Below are 16,184 nucleotides of genomic sequence, written 5' to 3' on the forward strand. Positions count from 1 at the left end.
GAGGAACCAGGAACCAGCAGGTGTCTCTGGAGATAGACCCTTTCATGGCATTGGCGGAGATAAACCTACAAGGGATCTCTGCCTCCCACATCGCAGGAAAAGACAACGTCTCAGCAGACTTCCTCAGCAGAGAGAGCCTGGACCCGGGAGAATGGACGCTGTCGACCACAGCCTTCTAACTGATAGTAAATCTCTGGGGCCTCCCAGCCATGGATCTTCTGGCCACCCGTCTCAGAGCCCAAGTCCCCAGGTTATTCAGCTGCAGACGAAAGCCACACTCCCAAGGGATTGACGCTCTCGTCCAGACTTGGCCAGAGGAAGACTTGCTATATGCCTTTCTCCCCCATGGCCAGGTCATCTGCAAGATAGAACATCATAAGGGATTAGTTCTACTAGAGGCCCTGGATTGCCCAAGACGACCATGGTACGCAGACATGCAAAGACTCCTTGCGGTGAACCCTCTGTGCCTACCTCCACACAGGGATCTTCTCCGGTAGGGCCCGGTTCTCCACGAAGATCCGTCCCGATTCTCTCTTACGGGTCTGGCCCTTGAGAGGACTCGCTTGAAGAAGCGTGGTTACTCAAAGGCCATGATTGACACCTTGCTTCGAGGGCGCAAGTTCTCCACATCCCTGTCGTACATACGGATCTGGTGCGAGGACCGCGGGATACTCCCGTGGACAGCCAAGATTTCCATGATTCTGGAGTTCTGAAGAAGGGGTTGTCATTCAACTCTCTCAAGGTCCAAGTAGCCGCACTGTTCTGCTTCAGAGCCGAAGTGGATGGTATCCGACTATCAATCCATCCAGATTTGTCCCGCTTCCTGAAAAGAGGTTAAACAACTCTGACCACCCCTAAAGTGGCCGGTGCCTGTATGGAATCTCAATCTAGTATTAGACTTCCTAGCTGGGGCTTCCTTCAGACCGCGGTCTGTCACTATGCCTCTTAACATTGAAGACGGTATTCCTGGTGACAATATGTTCAGCTCGTTGCATCTCTGAACTGCAGGCACTATCCTGTCAGGAACCATTCCTTAGGTTCACGCCTGGAGCCATACAGCTGCGCACCGTCCCCTCCTTCCTACTAAAAGTAGTTTCCGAGTTTTACTTGAACCAAACCATCTCCAGATGAACATAAGAACTCTGAAGACTTGCGCCTTCTTCGCCATCTAAATGTCGGCAGACTCCTAGTGCGGTACCTGAAAAGATCAGAACCGGTGCACAAAACGGATCGCTTGTTATTTCTTCACAGCGGGAAGAAACAAGGAGAAGCAGCCTCGCGGGCAACCATAGCTCGCTGGATCAAAGATGTAATCAAGGCAGCCAATACAGCCAAGGAAAGCCCTTACCACTACAAGTTAAGGCTCATTCTACGAGGGCACAGGCAGTTGGGCAGAAACCAAGCTGCTATCGCCCATCGAGATCTGTCGGGCAGCAGCATGGTCCTCCATACACACCTTCTCCAGGTTCTACCGCCTGGATGTTCAAGCCCGAGAATACGCAGCCTTCACAAGGGCAGTACTAAGTGGGCCATGGGCAGCCTTCCGCCCAGTCCGGGAGTAGCTTTTGTATATTCCACTGGTCCTGAGTCCTTCTGGCTACGTGCTAGGAAATGGAGAAATTACCTGATAATTTCGTTTTCCTTAGTGTAGACAGTTGGACTCTGCATCCTGCCCATGGATGCCCCAGAAAAGGCGAACCTCAAATAGCGAACCTCGAGACTTTGCAAATACAGATAAGCCGCGGCCTAGCCTTAGTTCAAGACACCTGCAGTTGTCTGGTGTCTGCGTTAATTGGTTGAGTGCATTGGTGGTCTCCAGTTTGGAAATTAGTTGAACCAGTTCAATGAAGTTTTATTCAGGTTTAATCAAGTTATTTAAGCAAAGATATATACACAATGGCTTTTCGAAGAGAATACTGAAGAGCTGAGGTTACTGCAGGGGTATATCTAGAGTGATGTCAGCTTTGAAATCTGACTCAGTCTCCCATCTGCTAGCAGAAGAGCACAACCAATTGGTCCTGAGTCCATCTGTCTACACTAAGGAAAACCAAAATTATCAGGTAAGTAATTTCTCCATTCACAATATTACTCTTGAGTTTTCAACCAGGTTATCTCTACCTCCCTCTCCCCCCACTTCTTTCTTCTACACTTTTCCTGGCCTCTGCCACTCTGTCCTTTTTAGAAGTCACAGTGGAAGAAACTGTCCATCTTCTCTTCCCAAACTCACTACTTTTCCTCTGACCCCATTCTCACCCAGTTCCTCAGTTCTGTCTCCACCATATTCATCCTTTCCATCTCACATCCTCAGTCTATCACTTCCCACTGCTACTGTTCTGCTGCTTTTAAACATGCTTTGATCACACCACTTAAAAAGCCCTTACTGAGCCCCCTACCTGCCCTGCCCTGCCATCTATTATCCCATTTCCCTCCTCGCTTTCGCTTACAAACTACCTGAAAATGCTATTCATCTCCGCCGTTTAGATATTTTTTTTTCCATTTCAAGCCGTTCTTGATCCCCTCCAGTCTGGTTTTCTTCCTCTACATTCCATAGAAACAGCCCCGCCATAGTCTCAGTTGACCTGTTTATGGCTGAATCCAAAGACCTTTACTCTGTCCTTATCCTCCTTGACCTGTCTGCTGCTTTTGACACTTGATCAGCACTTACGCCTTGTTCTGTCCTCCCTTGGATTTCAGGACTCTGGCCTGTCTTGGTTCTCGCCTTCCCTCTTCCCATCGCACTTTTAGTGTTTCTTTTGGCAGATCCTTCTCTATTGCTTTCCTACTATCAATTGATGTGTCTCTGGGGTTCCGTCCCTGGCCCTCTTCTCTTCTCACTATATACTAATTCCCTGTGTGCTCTGAGTTCCTCTCATGGCTTTCAGTACCATATTTACGGTGAAGATTCCCAGACTTACCTCTCTACATCAGGAATCCGGTCCAAGATCTCAGCCTGCCCTCTGCCACGTTTAATCCAATACAGCCAAGGCAGCACTCCTTGTCTTTCTTCCCAAGCCCACTTTCCCTCTTTTCCCATGGATAACATTGTAATCCTCCCAGTCCCCCTCAGCCCATATCCTTGGGGTTATCGTGGGCTTCCCTCTCTCTTCCCTGCACATATCCAAAACACTGCTAAAATGTATCATTTCTTTCTCTATAACATTACAAAAATCCATGCCTTCCTTTCTGAACCCACTACCAGAGTTCTTCTCCACTCTGTCACCTCTTGCTTAGACTATTGCACCTTGCTCCTCGCAGGTCTCTCAGCAAGCCATCTCTCTCCACTACGATCCATCCAAAATTCAGCTGCACGACTTATCTATCTCCAAAGTTTCTACACCCCTAGAACTCCTCAAGTCACTACATTGCTTCCTTATCCGCACCCACATATAGTTCAAACTCCTTTTACTCTGCAGCTCCTCACCACCTCTTCTCTTTACACCCCTCCTCGTGTACTTCGCTCAACAGGCAAGTCGCTCCTATCTGTGCCCTTCTCCTCTACCACCACTTCCTGAGCTGCTGCCACATGTTTCCTCTTGCTTCATTTAAATCCCATCTAAAAACCCACCTTTTTGAGGCTACTTTTAAATCTTAACCCTTACAGTCTCATTCACTTTTAGCCATTGTCTTTATAAATGAAATTCCCTGAATCTCTTGCCCTGTATGTCTGTCTTGATTAGATTGTAAGCTCTGTTGAGTGGGACTCTCATGCTTTTTATTTGGTACAGCGCTGCGTGCTTTGAGTAGCGCTATAGAAATGTTGGGGGGTGGGGGAGTTAAATTCTGGTAAAAGTAATTTGATCTTAAATATATTTTGCAAAACGTTTGGCCAGAGCAGTTAGGGTTAGCTTTGCTGCTCATGTAGCATTTATTTTATTTACTGTATATCATTTGAAATATATCAAGAAAGGTCCCAAAGTGGCAAAGAATATATAATATCAAGCAGCATTACAACACAAATTAAAAAATCACATATTTAAAACAATTCAAAATAGACAGTGACCGTGGCCATGCATTCACTTGCAGTTCATTGTTAACTGTACAATAAGTGTTGGAACCAAGTGATAACGTGATGTATGTTTTCCCTGGCTGTTGTGTGGGTGGCATCCGACACCTGGGGAAAGGATAGAGCCCCCTATGCTGTTTCTGCTTTGCAGTGCATAAAATCAAGTCACACGTGAACCTGGCTATATTCTTGTGGTCCTCTAGATTCCACTGCTTGGGTCCCTCTGAACTCGCTTTAATTTATATTGTGTTAGTCGGAGAGTGGTGCCTGAAATCTTATACCCGATGTCCTTGGCAGTCTGAAATGCTGCTGCTCCTTCCCAGGTGGTCATGTCCAGGTGGCAAGCAGTCCTGAACCCCAGCCCTAGGGCTAAAAAGGCATGGTCTTTGTGGTATATTCTCAGCACTGGTGGCTGGCCGGTAGGGGCTTCCCTCCTTTGGCCAGACTTGCCCTAATGAATGGGGTTACAAACCCAAATCCACCTCCTGTGAAAAGCATTGTTACCTGAGACCTGGGGCCAACCTGAGAGAAATTTAAAAAAAAAATAAAAATCTGTGAATAAATGAATAAGAAATAGGAGAAGAAAAAAGAACTAGTGGCAGTGCTGTGCATGCCATCTTCTGCTTCCCAGGCCAGCATGGTTTGAGGATGAGAGACTAGGGGGTGAGGTGGGGAAGGGAGTGCTCACCGGTGACACCGATTGGCTGAACTTGGAGTATTGTGTGCTGGCTTCTGAGGGGAGCCACGGTCTGTGGCCTCTGGCTAAGGGCCATCACTGCTGGGACTGAACTGGAGGAGGGTTAAAAAGGGAGCCCCCACTCCCCAGATAATTGTGAAAGAAAGCTTGTGGTGCCGTAGCCTAATAGAGACTGATTTCTGTTTAAAGAAAAAGCATGAAGGAGCAAGAGGAAACTGCTGAGCCAAGAAACAAAATAACCTGCAATGAATGACAGAGAAGCCCGATACCTTATCTTTCTGGTGATACTTGGAGGCGTAACACCTGCAGGATAAACTACCTATGACATTTATCCTCTGGTTGTAGTTTTTTCTTCTGTTTCCAGTTTTGCTGTGAACCTTTCTTACGTTATCTAAAGACTCAGACCAATATGAACTGACAGTAATAAGTGAGGTTCCAGCACTATATTTGTGAAGATTATTTTCTGAAATCCTTAGCTCATGTTTATTTCTCTTCCCAGTCTGATTACTCGGATGTTGCAGAGAGACCCAAAGCGAAGAGCATCTTTGGAAGAGATTGAAAACCATCCATGGCTCCAAGGAGTGGACCCGTCGCCTGCAACAAAATACAACATCCCCCTCGTTTCATACAAAAACCTGTCTGAGGAGGAACATAACAGTATAATACAGCGGATGGTCCTGGGTGACATAGCAGATCGGGATACCATAGTAGAGTAAGTTAGCAGCTGGTTTAACGTAGGGGATGTTTCTTTTTTTGACTGGTGTGGTTGCATGTTGTAGTCTCTAATGGCTGGCATCTTTCATCTGACTTAATATTGAGGTTACAGTCAAAGAACTTGCCAGTTTTGTATTTGCAAAGCTGACAATATTAGTATAAAATTGAAACTGTAGTATTTTGAATCAGTTTTTTTTTTTAAGGAAACAATTCAGAAATGAATCCAGCTTTGATCACAAATGTAAAATCCTGTGTACAGACATTTACAGTCGGAGCTAAGACCCACTCTGATCTAAAGGTCCTTTTTAGCTGCCATAGCTTACAAAGTGTATCATTGACATGGATTCATATTACCGTGAGGCATTTCAGGTGACTTGTGCAGGAGGGAGGGAGGGAGAGCAGTCAGACACATGGGGGATAACAAAATGTACATCAAAAGTTGTATTGTATTTTCCTTTTATTGTTCACGAACAAAAATGTTTATGCAAAAAAAACAAAAACAAAACAAAAAACCACACTGATCTTTCCATTTCAAGTAAGAGTAACAGATTAAGTGCTGCATTCACTAAGCAGCAATATTTTACCACACCGGGGGGGGCGGTGTTCCCATGATATTTGGTCCCTCCCTGGGAAAATATTACGGTGGCCTCCTCACAATATTTTTGTCTTGTGGAAAAATACCAGGAGAGAAAATATTGTGGAGGAGGAGCAAAAAATGTCTGCTGGCAGCCCAATTCACCCGGGGCTGCCATTGTCTTAAAAGGTCCACACAGCCCTCCCCCACCCACCCCACTGCTGTCTGTTGAGGAGGCACAGAAAGTTAAATACTTAAAAATAAATGAATACATAAATAAAAAGTTGTTTCCATTGTGTGGCAGTGCCCTGCCCACCCTTGTCAAGCCCTCCCCTTTGTTCTAAATTGTCCCCCACCCCCGGACCCTGTCCCACCATAAAACACATTCCCTGCTAGTCTAGTGGACCCCGCCCCTTTAAATATAACAGCCTCCTTGGTAGTCCAGTGGCCCTGAGACTCCGCCCCATACTTAGACTCCCTGGTAGTCCTTTGATGGCCTAGAGTGCCCCTTAAGCTCTCGGCTGCCACTGGCCCACCAGGGAGTCTTTTTTTTTTTTTTTTTTTTTAAATAAGGGGGCATGGAGGGGCTACTAGACTACCAGGGAGGTGACAGGTGGGGGCAGAATCTCCTAGGCTACCAGGGAATATGTTGTATGGGTGGAAATGTCTGGGGAGGGGGGGGGAGGGGAGGATGCTACTTTAGGGTGGGGAGCTTTGGTTGTGGGGCCAAATTGGAGCAAAGGGGAGGGATTTGGCAGGGGGGCGTGGCATTGCCATGTGGTGACTTTTTAAAAATTATATTTAACTTTTGTGCCACTTCAAAAAGTGGAGGTGGGTGGATTTGGGGTTATTCAGATCCCCAGGGGAATTTTAGGTTCATTGGTGGGAGGGGGGGGGGGGGGGGGGGGGGGGGGGTGTCTGTATTTTACAGGATGAGTTGCCCTTTAAATGTCAGTCTGGGAGTATCTGGACATGCTTTAGTGTCCTGATGCTCCAGTGGAAAAATATCTACAGCTGAGTTGTAGATAAAATAACCTGGCTTCCCTTTTGGCAAGCTGAATTATTTTATTTACATAGAATTACCGATGCACTAGCTGCTTTGTATGAAAAATGTATACATGTAAATCAGTTGTTTTGAATAGGAGGTGGCTTTTGGGGTCAAATGTCGCACAATTAACAGCGTTTTCATGTAATAAAAGCTGTTTTTCGTGCGTTTGCTTATCGCAGCTTAGTGAACGAGGTCTTAAGGTTGAACAAACAGCCCTGTTAACCTTGTTTTGGTTCTCCCATCGTTTGAGTACTACAAAGACAAATATAGATTTGCCTGGAATCTTTTTTACTAGTGCGGATATGAAAGGTTTCCTCTTTCCGAATGTGCACATCTTTAGAAAGTAACCTCTGACGAGAGTGGCAGCACTCAATATCATTAATCTTCTGCAGTCTTGTCAGTTAATGGTACCTTGCATTTCTACAGCAGTAGCGTTTGTTACATTTTATAAACCTGCTCAGTGGCAAGAGTAGCATGTGGGCTTCTGGGTGGGGGAGCTGCAGTAGATGGGGCCTGTCTGGATTTCAGTAAAGCCTTTGACACACTGATGAGCAAGTTACCTAGTCTGGGTGTTGAAAGAAACTGTAAACTGGATGAGAAGTTGGTTCGAGCAATAGGACTCGGATGGTCATAGTCAGTGGGGGCCACTCTGGTAAAGAGAAACTGAGCAGCAGGGTGCCGCAAAGAGCTGTGCTAGGCCCAGTCCACTTCAACATCTTTAAGTGATATTGGAGAAGGACGAGAAGGGTGAGGTGTGCCTGTTTGCATATAAGATGAACATTTGCAACAGTTGACATGCCGGAGGAGATAGATAAAGAGAGAAATGACTTGAAAATGGTCATAATTACAGCATCTATGCTTTTAATCCAAAACCTTGTACATTGGGAATACAGAAATCCAAGAGCCAAAAATACCTTTTTGGAAGGGGACATGTTTAAGTCTCCAAAAAAGCAGAGGCCTGGGGTGTCTATCATTTCTGCATTCTGCTGACAGCAAAACCTTGATCTTGTCTCTTGCCTAAATTTCAACTCTGTTAGAGTTCACCTTGGTGCATTTGGTATAAAAGGAAACCCCATAATGTACAGCAAGATTCATGCAGGGCTTGTTTCAGTTTAAGCCCCCTGTAGTGTCATGGGATGACAATGTGATTCTTACCCAGCTGATGAAAGTTTGCTTTCAGCAGCTAGACTTCAGAGGGCTCAAATACTTGTCCTGAAAAGTCACTTGTTTGTTGCGGTCACTTCAGTCTGCACAATTGATGAGCTCCAGGCCCTGGTGGCTTATCCACCTTTCTAGGTTGGTGCTGTCCACATGTTCTAAGTTCTTACCTGAGACGATTTTGAACCTCAGCTTTAACTAGTCATTCATCCTACTGATATCTGTCCTTGGGCTGCATGTCCATAAAAATGTGAAAGGCATTTATTCCCTGGATTGCAAGAGAGCGGACTCAGGCTATCGGAAAGCTCATCCAGTTTTTAGTTTCTTTGGCGTGTAATGGGCCTGGCAGCATGGCCTGGGATTGCATCTGCTTCTGTTATGCCAGAACCTAAAGGAGCATGTTTACATCCGTCCTCTGTCTAAGGTCTACCTGCAGTGATGAGATTTTGAAGGCTATGACATGGAAATCAGTCCACACATTTACTGCCTATTACTGTCTGCATGGCCTTCACAGCATAGTAGAGGGTGGGCAATGCCAATCCTTGAGAGCTACAAATAAGCCAAGCTTTCAGGATATTCACAATGAATATGCATGAGATAAATTTGCATATAATGGACTCAGTGTATGCAGATCTATTTCATGCATATTTGTTGTGGATATTCTGAAAACCAAGCTTGTTTGTGGTTTTCGATGACCGAGTTGGCCACACTTGGCATAGTAGGTTTGGACTGTCTATTCTCTGGGATCTCTGATCGGTAGAACCAGTTCCATTCCTCCTATGGCCCATTGTTATGATGTCATCATGCCTTCCCTGGTGTTTAGTTGTACTTTCCAATGAAAATATTTCCACTTGGTGGTGGTTCCCCCAATTTTTTCTTTTTGGTTGAAAACTGCCCACATGTGTGACTAAGTAAAACTGTTTACTGGTAATGGATGTTCTCAGAAGACAGTTCATCAGTCTCGCAATTCCCCCCCCCCCCCCCCTTTTGGAATTGTTCCTACCTTTTCCCCCCATCTCTCAATCAAAGCATTTATATGACACTGAGGTAAGCTACAGGGCCACCACAGAATAGAACTTCTGCACACAAGCAGTGAAGGGCTTTTGTTATTTCCAGAAAGTTCTGGAAGAATGTGTTCCTTCAGCACTGAGTATGGTCACGTAGCCCACATGCATGTCTGAACTGCTGTCATCGGAGAACTCCTGTTATAGATAAGCAACTTTGCTCTTTGTGCGGGGCAAAGATGTTGTTGGACATTATAGTGCATCAGCAGTTTGTGCCTTTCCTCATTTGTTTCGGATACTGTTGAAGCACATAACTCAGAAAACCTTGTTGCAGCCTGTTTTCGTTATTACTGTTAGAAACATAGAAATGTGGTGGCAGAAAAAGACCATAGGGACTATCTAGTCTGCCATCCCACACAGTTGCTCAGCTCTGCAACCCTACCATGTGCTTGTCCCATGAGTTCTTGCATTCAGATACTGTCCTGGTCTCCACCACAGCCATTGGGAGGCTGTGCCATACATCCAACATCCTGTCTGTAAAGAAATACTTCCTTAGATTACTCCTCAGTTTATCCCATTTCACCCTCATTGCAGTCTCCTTTCCATTGAAGGAGCTCCGCCTCCTTTTCATTCCTATCTCTGAGGTATGTAAATGTCTTTCATATCTCCCCTTTCTTGTCCTTCTTCTAGTGCAGAGGTATTCACCCCCAACCCTCGAGGGTCACAAATGGGTCCAATTTTTCAGGATATCCCTAATGAATAAGTGTCAGCAGTGGAGGCAGTGTGCATGTAAATCTATCTCCTATTTATTCTTTAGGGCTGTCCGACCTGTTTGCAGCCCTCGAGGGCTGGAAGTGAACCCCACTGCTCTAGGCTTCACGTGTGTAAAACTTAGTCTTTACAAAGAAGATCACTGACCCTTTTAGTAACCACCAGCTGGTCACGTCCAAATAACCTGAATCATATACAAATTAGCATTTTATATGGTGTTCGTAGACCTGGAGTATTGCGGTAACTGCTTATTCCCAAATTGTGTTAGCATGATTTTATTTATCAAGTAATTTAAGTGCTGAATGCAGACTTTCTTGTTTATGCTTCACTCTAGTTTCTAATGCAAGCAGTGCCTAGAATTGCCAACCATGAATTTTTCAGGGGTCTCCCCCATACCCACCCCTGCCACGAATTGCTCTAAAGCATGCAGAAATAAGCATGCTGACCCTTTGGGCAAATTTTGTATTTCTTCATGCACAGGGGAAAATGGTTACTTGGAGCTGACAAGCCCGTCCACCAGGAGATTTTCCTAAATGTTCAGTTGGGAAGGCTGTTGCAGTTACTGGAGGCCTTGCCGCTGATGCTTGAGAGAGTGCGCGTTGCCAAGCCCGCTGTCAGTATCGCACCTGGAGGTTGAAGAGCCCTTGGGCATTTTTGGTTTGCGTCTGCTTTCTTGCATTCCAGGACAGAAAATGTCAAGGTTACGACTGTTTCTGACATTGCTTGTGGTATGATTTATGGCTTGTTCGTTAAAAGTTAAAAAAAAAAAAATTGTCCAGCTCTCGGGTGTTCATCTGTAACCCTGCAATCATTTTTTTTTTTTGCTGTTGGAAGAGTGCCGAAATGTGAACCTCAAGGCATTTGCTAACTTCCCTTTTCGCTTTCTGCAATTAGCGTCGACGTGTAAGTATGGCCACTTTTAAGAAATAATTCATGTAAACCGTGTGCCATTTTCTTCTTGTGTTTGCTAGTGCCCTGGAAACCAATAAATACAATCACATCACTGCTACCTACTTCCTACTAGCTGAGAGGATCCTGCGAGAAAAACAGGAGAAAGAAATCCAGACCAGATCTGCAAGCCCCAGCAACATCAAAGCCCAGTTTAGGTATGGTGCACTGTTTGTCCACTTTGGGTGTGTTTTCCAGTCAGAACTGGACAAATCCTACAGGGTTTTGGCAGTGCCACACACAATTTAGACCAGTGGCATAAATGTAGCAGTCTGTACGGATGGAAGTGTCGTGCAGTCCCTATAAAGGGGAGGGGGAGGTATGAATGTGTAACTCTGGTTGTCCCCCTTGTGCTGAGAGTTTGAAGAGCTACACATTGTAAACATATTTTTTTTCCTGGCAGTTCGTTCTTTGTATCAAAATGAAATGAGCCCCGCGGGTACATCGCCAAAACCTTGCAAATGGGTCACAACGTTTGAAGCTCTGTTAGAAAACTCGGGGGTGAAAAGCGAGACAGAATGTAACTATTTTTAAAGCAAATATAGATGATATTCTGGTATAATCATCTTAGCATCAGAACATTCCCTCTTTGGCCTCAAATGCCTCTTCACCCTTCTTTGCCTTGGAGGGGAAAAGCATCTTGTTTAAAAATATATATATATAAAAATAAATACATAAAATAATAATAAAATTGAAAGAGACAAAATGTGATTTTAAAATCTCTCTCCGCTGGCAGTGGTTGGTTCTATTGAGGGAAGGTTTGAAACATGGGGCCCTCACAGCCTATGTAGGGGACTGTTGGGGGTAGGGGAGCAGGACACTTGTCTGAATGCCAGTACCCTGCTCTTGGTTTGTAAACTAGCTGGAAGAAGCTAAATTCAGGGTTTTTTGGGGTTCCACGAACTCTTTTTTTTTTTTGCTTTCTCTCTCCGTCTGACCAGGTCTGTTTGTTGCAAGCTATTTTTTTGCAGTGCTGTATTCTCTTGGAAACGTTGAAAATCTGTCCATTGTGCAGGATATAAACCGAAGTTATTGGCAGTCGTGTACTCTGCTTTCTGGCTCAGTGCATGTCGTGAGGACGCAGTTAATGTCCTGGCTGGACCCGGAATATTCTGAAACACAAGCACAGCTGAAATGTTTGGAAATGCAAGTTGCTTTCGGCGTGTCCACCCTCACGCGAGAGTGACGTTGCAGAACTCTTGATCCCGTTTGTCTTGCGGTCTGGGTTTGGTGTACAGAACTTGTTTGTCATTTTCCTTAGAGCAGGATCAGAAGACTAGGGCCTGGTATCTTTTTAGCCCCTGGCTTGAGGTGCAGAAACATCAGGAGAACCAGGCATATCCTTCGAGGCTTTTGTGTTATGAATGTGCAATGCCAAAAACAAAGCTAATGTGGAAACCAATAACAAGATCAGTGAAGTGGACTTCAGTATTGGCTACAAAAGTATGAGTGCCAAATGTCTAAGAGAATACTGTAATCGCTGTGCTACCTAGTGTTTGATTGTGGCATTGACGCCTGAAAACCTTTTTAAAAGTTTATTTTATTATAGAGCTTGAAAACATTCCTCCAGGACTTTGCCAGGGATAAAATTTACTGAACGTGTACTCCTGCCTGTTTTGAGAGGTGTGTGCAGGGTGGGTGAATTTCTTCCCTGGCAAGTACACACTTCCCACCCTGATAACAGCTTTCTATCACACGGGTCATCCCCAGTCGCAGTCGTTTTTCTCTCTTGCCCCTCCTCACCCTCCCTCTCCCTGGCCCTTTCACAATCCTGTGCTCCCCTGTTCACCTCCCCTTCTCAATCGGCCTTCTGCAGCCTTCTTGGTGTCCTCCACCACTTGACCTGGGGTCCTGTTTGGGGCCAGTGCCACTGCCTCACTTGTGGGGTAAAATCTACTTGACCTACGTGAACAGATTTTTCAGACCCTGATAGTAATAATCTCTTCAATTACTAACCATGGGGGGAAACCATTGGGCCACATTAACTGACCAGAGATGTCAGCTATTGTGGTACACTCACAGCACTTGTGATATTGGACCTTAGACTGGTATAAAACGTAACCCTGTTCAGATAGTCTCCATAAATCAGATTTTAAACTATCATTGTAGGAAAGCAATGCATTTTACCAGTAGGTAGCTGGAATTTACAGAGTTTGTTACAAACATCTGCTAGTTTGTATGATATTGGTCTGAAAATGAATGTCTGAGTGTCTGCTAAAATATAGACTGAGGCGTCTATCTGATCTTTAAATTAAAGCAGCAATACTAATTAGATATTTCCACAGGCCAGTTAGCTGTTTAAGCACTTTCCCCCTGCTTTCTATTCTAGCTTTCTATTTTTTGATGTGAAAGGTATGCAGTTTTTATTATTGACACTCTCACCCTCTGTCCTTTAGAATTGTCCTTCCAAATACTTTGTTTTGCTCTCCCAGATTATGCTCATTGTTGTCCTTGGTGTGCTTATCTGATGAGATTTTGCTTTGGTGTCTGCCCAGCAGCTCCCCAGTTACTAAGATTTTTAATGCTAGGAATGATTAAGTAGGGCAAGCAATCAAAAGCTTTAAACATTTCTTTTCAGAAATGAAAAGAATCTTCCTAATTTTAAGAGCCATCTGGTACAATAGGATTTTTTTTTTTTTTTTTTTTACTAGTACTGCTTCTTTAAGCATTACATTCTGAGACCAGGCCATTGTGATATACTGTAGTCTGGCGTCAGTTCATGCTGACAAAAATGATTGGAATGCATGCTTTGTGCATTGATTGATTTATAAGCAGGTAAGCACAAATCTCGGGACCAATAAACCTGTTTAGGCTTTGGTATTGGGCCAACAAACATTGTACTGGGATACCAGAGAGGCAGTATAACTTCCAGCTCCTGATTCACAGCAAGTAAGATTGCAAGTGTCTTGCCAAAGAAGCTGAAGCACGAAACCAGAGCTAGAAAAATCCCGGATGCCTAAAATTTGGGTTCCATTACCTGATGGAAGAGAGACTAACGGAGGGGCTGGGAAGAGGGGAGTTATGGCGGCTTCCGCTGATGAGCTATAGCTGCCGAGGGAAGATCAGGGTGGCAGCTGCCAGCAGGACCCTGCTGTTGGGCTACAGAAGGGGGGAAGAAGCTGGCAGGGATGGGGAGGGGCAGGTCGGGAGACTGGAAGAAAAGAGCAACAAAAAGTAAAAATGAGAGCAAAAATACTAGTCTTTCACTCCCCAAAATATTTTGCTGGTATCTGTTTTTCCTAAATACTTTTCCATCCCTGCATGAAATGTCATGTCTTTAAGGTTTGGCTATTATTTCCTTCATTTCTAGTAATTTTATGGCATTTTGTGGATTGGGTGCATCCTGGGGTTGAGTTTCAGGACTCAGAGTGAATGCTTGAGTGGGGTTCCGATAGCTGTAGACTGCTATTGACAAGTTCTGATAAGACGACTGGTGATTAAAAGGAGCACTGGAAGTTGTTTTGAAAATGGTCTTTTCCTTTTTAAACTGTAGGAGGTTACTGCAGGGTGTTGGCATCGGTTAAAAACATGCCAGGCGTGCATGAAAGCTTCCTGCTGATGGTTGTGTAGAAAGGAATAGGTAGAGAGACTTCAGAAAGGATTAGAGATGCATTGTTCAGTCTGTGAATGAAATGTTGCCATTAAACTGATTTGTAAACACTTTCATGTCTTGTAGTTAATCCAGAATTGTTCCTAAACTTTTCTGGTCTCTTAAAAAAATACCTAAAGAGACTCTTAGATGAAGGATAACTTGGCTTTGAGTTATTGATCATTTTGTAAGCATAATTTACAGCCAATGTGGTGGGTATTTGGCTGTAGATAGAGCATGTATGAGAGAACTGTAGGAATCCAAATTGCTAAGGGTTTGCATTCACTTATTGCACATGGAAATAACTCTGCATGTAAGAGCCTTATTTTTATTTTAAAAAAAAATCTGTATGCCACACTTAGATCTACAGGTCAAAGTAGCAAACACGTGTAAAAACATATATAAAATAAGCATACCTGCATAAAAGAAAAATAGCAATGATAGTCTACCTAAAACAACCACATCCTAGCCTACCAGTGTATAACCTGCTTTCAGCATGAGGAGGGAGAAGTCCACACCGACTAAGAGGCCTACTGGAACAAGTAGGTTTTGAGCAGCTTCCAAAACGTCTTTGAACAAAGTAGTAAGACGGAACCTGTTAGGTAGAGAGGTCACAAGACTGGTCCTGCAGCCAAAAATGCTCTTTCATGAGTCTGTGAGTTGAGCCTGACAAAGAAAAGTAAAATCTAATGAGCCTTTCTATGAGGACCTAAGTGTACGCATAGGATTGTAGATGCATAACATTGTGTTCATTCACGGAAAGGCATTTATGCTCATCATTTTGTGTATCATCATGGCTGTTTTATACTTATTCCGCCATTCAACTGGGAGCCAGTATAACTCATAATATCGGCGTGATATGTACTTGTAAGCCCTGACTAGAGGTAATCCGGGCTGCTGAGTTCTGTAAACTCCTGCAGTACTCTTAATGAATTAGCTGGCATCCTTATAAATATTGAATTGCAGTAGTTAATGCCAGAAAACAGAAAAACTGAGCAAAATTCTGATGACCCTAACAAAGCTTCAATCTGTGCAAAAGTCATAGTTTAAAAAAGCCAGCTGGAGTCAAGATGGCGCTGTGTTGCTGAACGCTGTTCCATTTACCCCAGAGTATTCCTGGCAGAGGAATCTGTGTCTTCCTTGTTGGGCCTGATGGATCACTTTATTGTGCAGCCAGTACCTACTCTGCCTCAGGACTGCTCTGATGTACCATTATTGGGAGCCGTAATCGAGGCGCATATCCCTGCGGACCCCCCAGATGCTGATGTTTCGTTTTCTCTGGAGCTGCGTGAGCCACTGCCCCAGCCTAATGGTGCAAGTGAGAAGCTCCTGGACATGCGGAGTTTGTCAATTGTGTTTAAGTGATGATCAATCTGGAGCTGCGGTTACAGGAGTTATTAGCTTGGCATGTGGTATGCTTGGAGTTGTTCCGGAGGCATGCCTATTGGCTAAGAATCAAGATGGGGGTGTTATGGTGACTCCATCTACACTACTGGTTGAAACTTCTTCAAGATCTGTTGTTCCTGTTTCTGATTCATTGATTTTTCCTATTATACCAAGTTCTAAGGTGGTCACTTTGGAAGGCATCTGGGACACAGTCAATGGTATATCCACACAAATGACGCTCTTCCTCTTAGCTTGCGTCTCTGTAGTCAGGTTCAGGAAAACGAGATCTATA

The 16,184-nt window shown here is 44.4% G+C and overlaps 1 protein-coding gene across 1 annotated transcript in view; it reads left to right on the forward strand.

The window, feature by feature from the left end:
* The window catches only part of SNRK (SNF related kinase), an 81,864-nt gene that overhangs the window by 54,366 nt on the left and 11,314 nt on the right, over positions 1–16,184 (forward strand). Inside the window, exons 3-4 of the mRNA XM_029589376.1 lie at positions 5,200–5,412; positions 10,941–11,075. Of these exons, the coding sequence (XP_029445236.1) occupies positions 5,200–5,412; positions 10,941–11,075 (348 nt within the window). The remainder of the gene's footprint in view (positions 1–5,199; positions 5,413–10,940; positions 11,076–16,184) is intronic.

This window comes from Rhinatrema bivittatum, chromosome 2 (assembly GCF_901001135.1).
Source record: "Rhinatrema bivittatum chromosome 2, aRhiBiv1.1, whole genome shotgun sequence".
NCBI lineage: Eukaryota > Metazoa > Chordata > Amphibia > Gymnophiona > Rhinatrematidae > Rhinatrema > Rhinatrema bivittatum.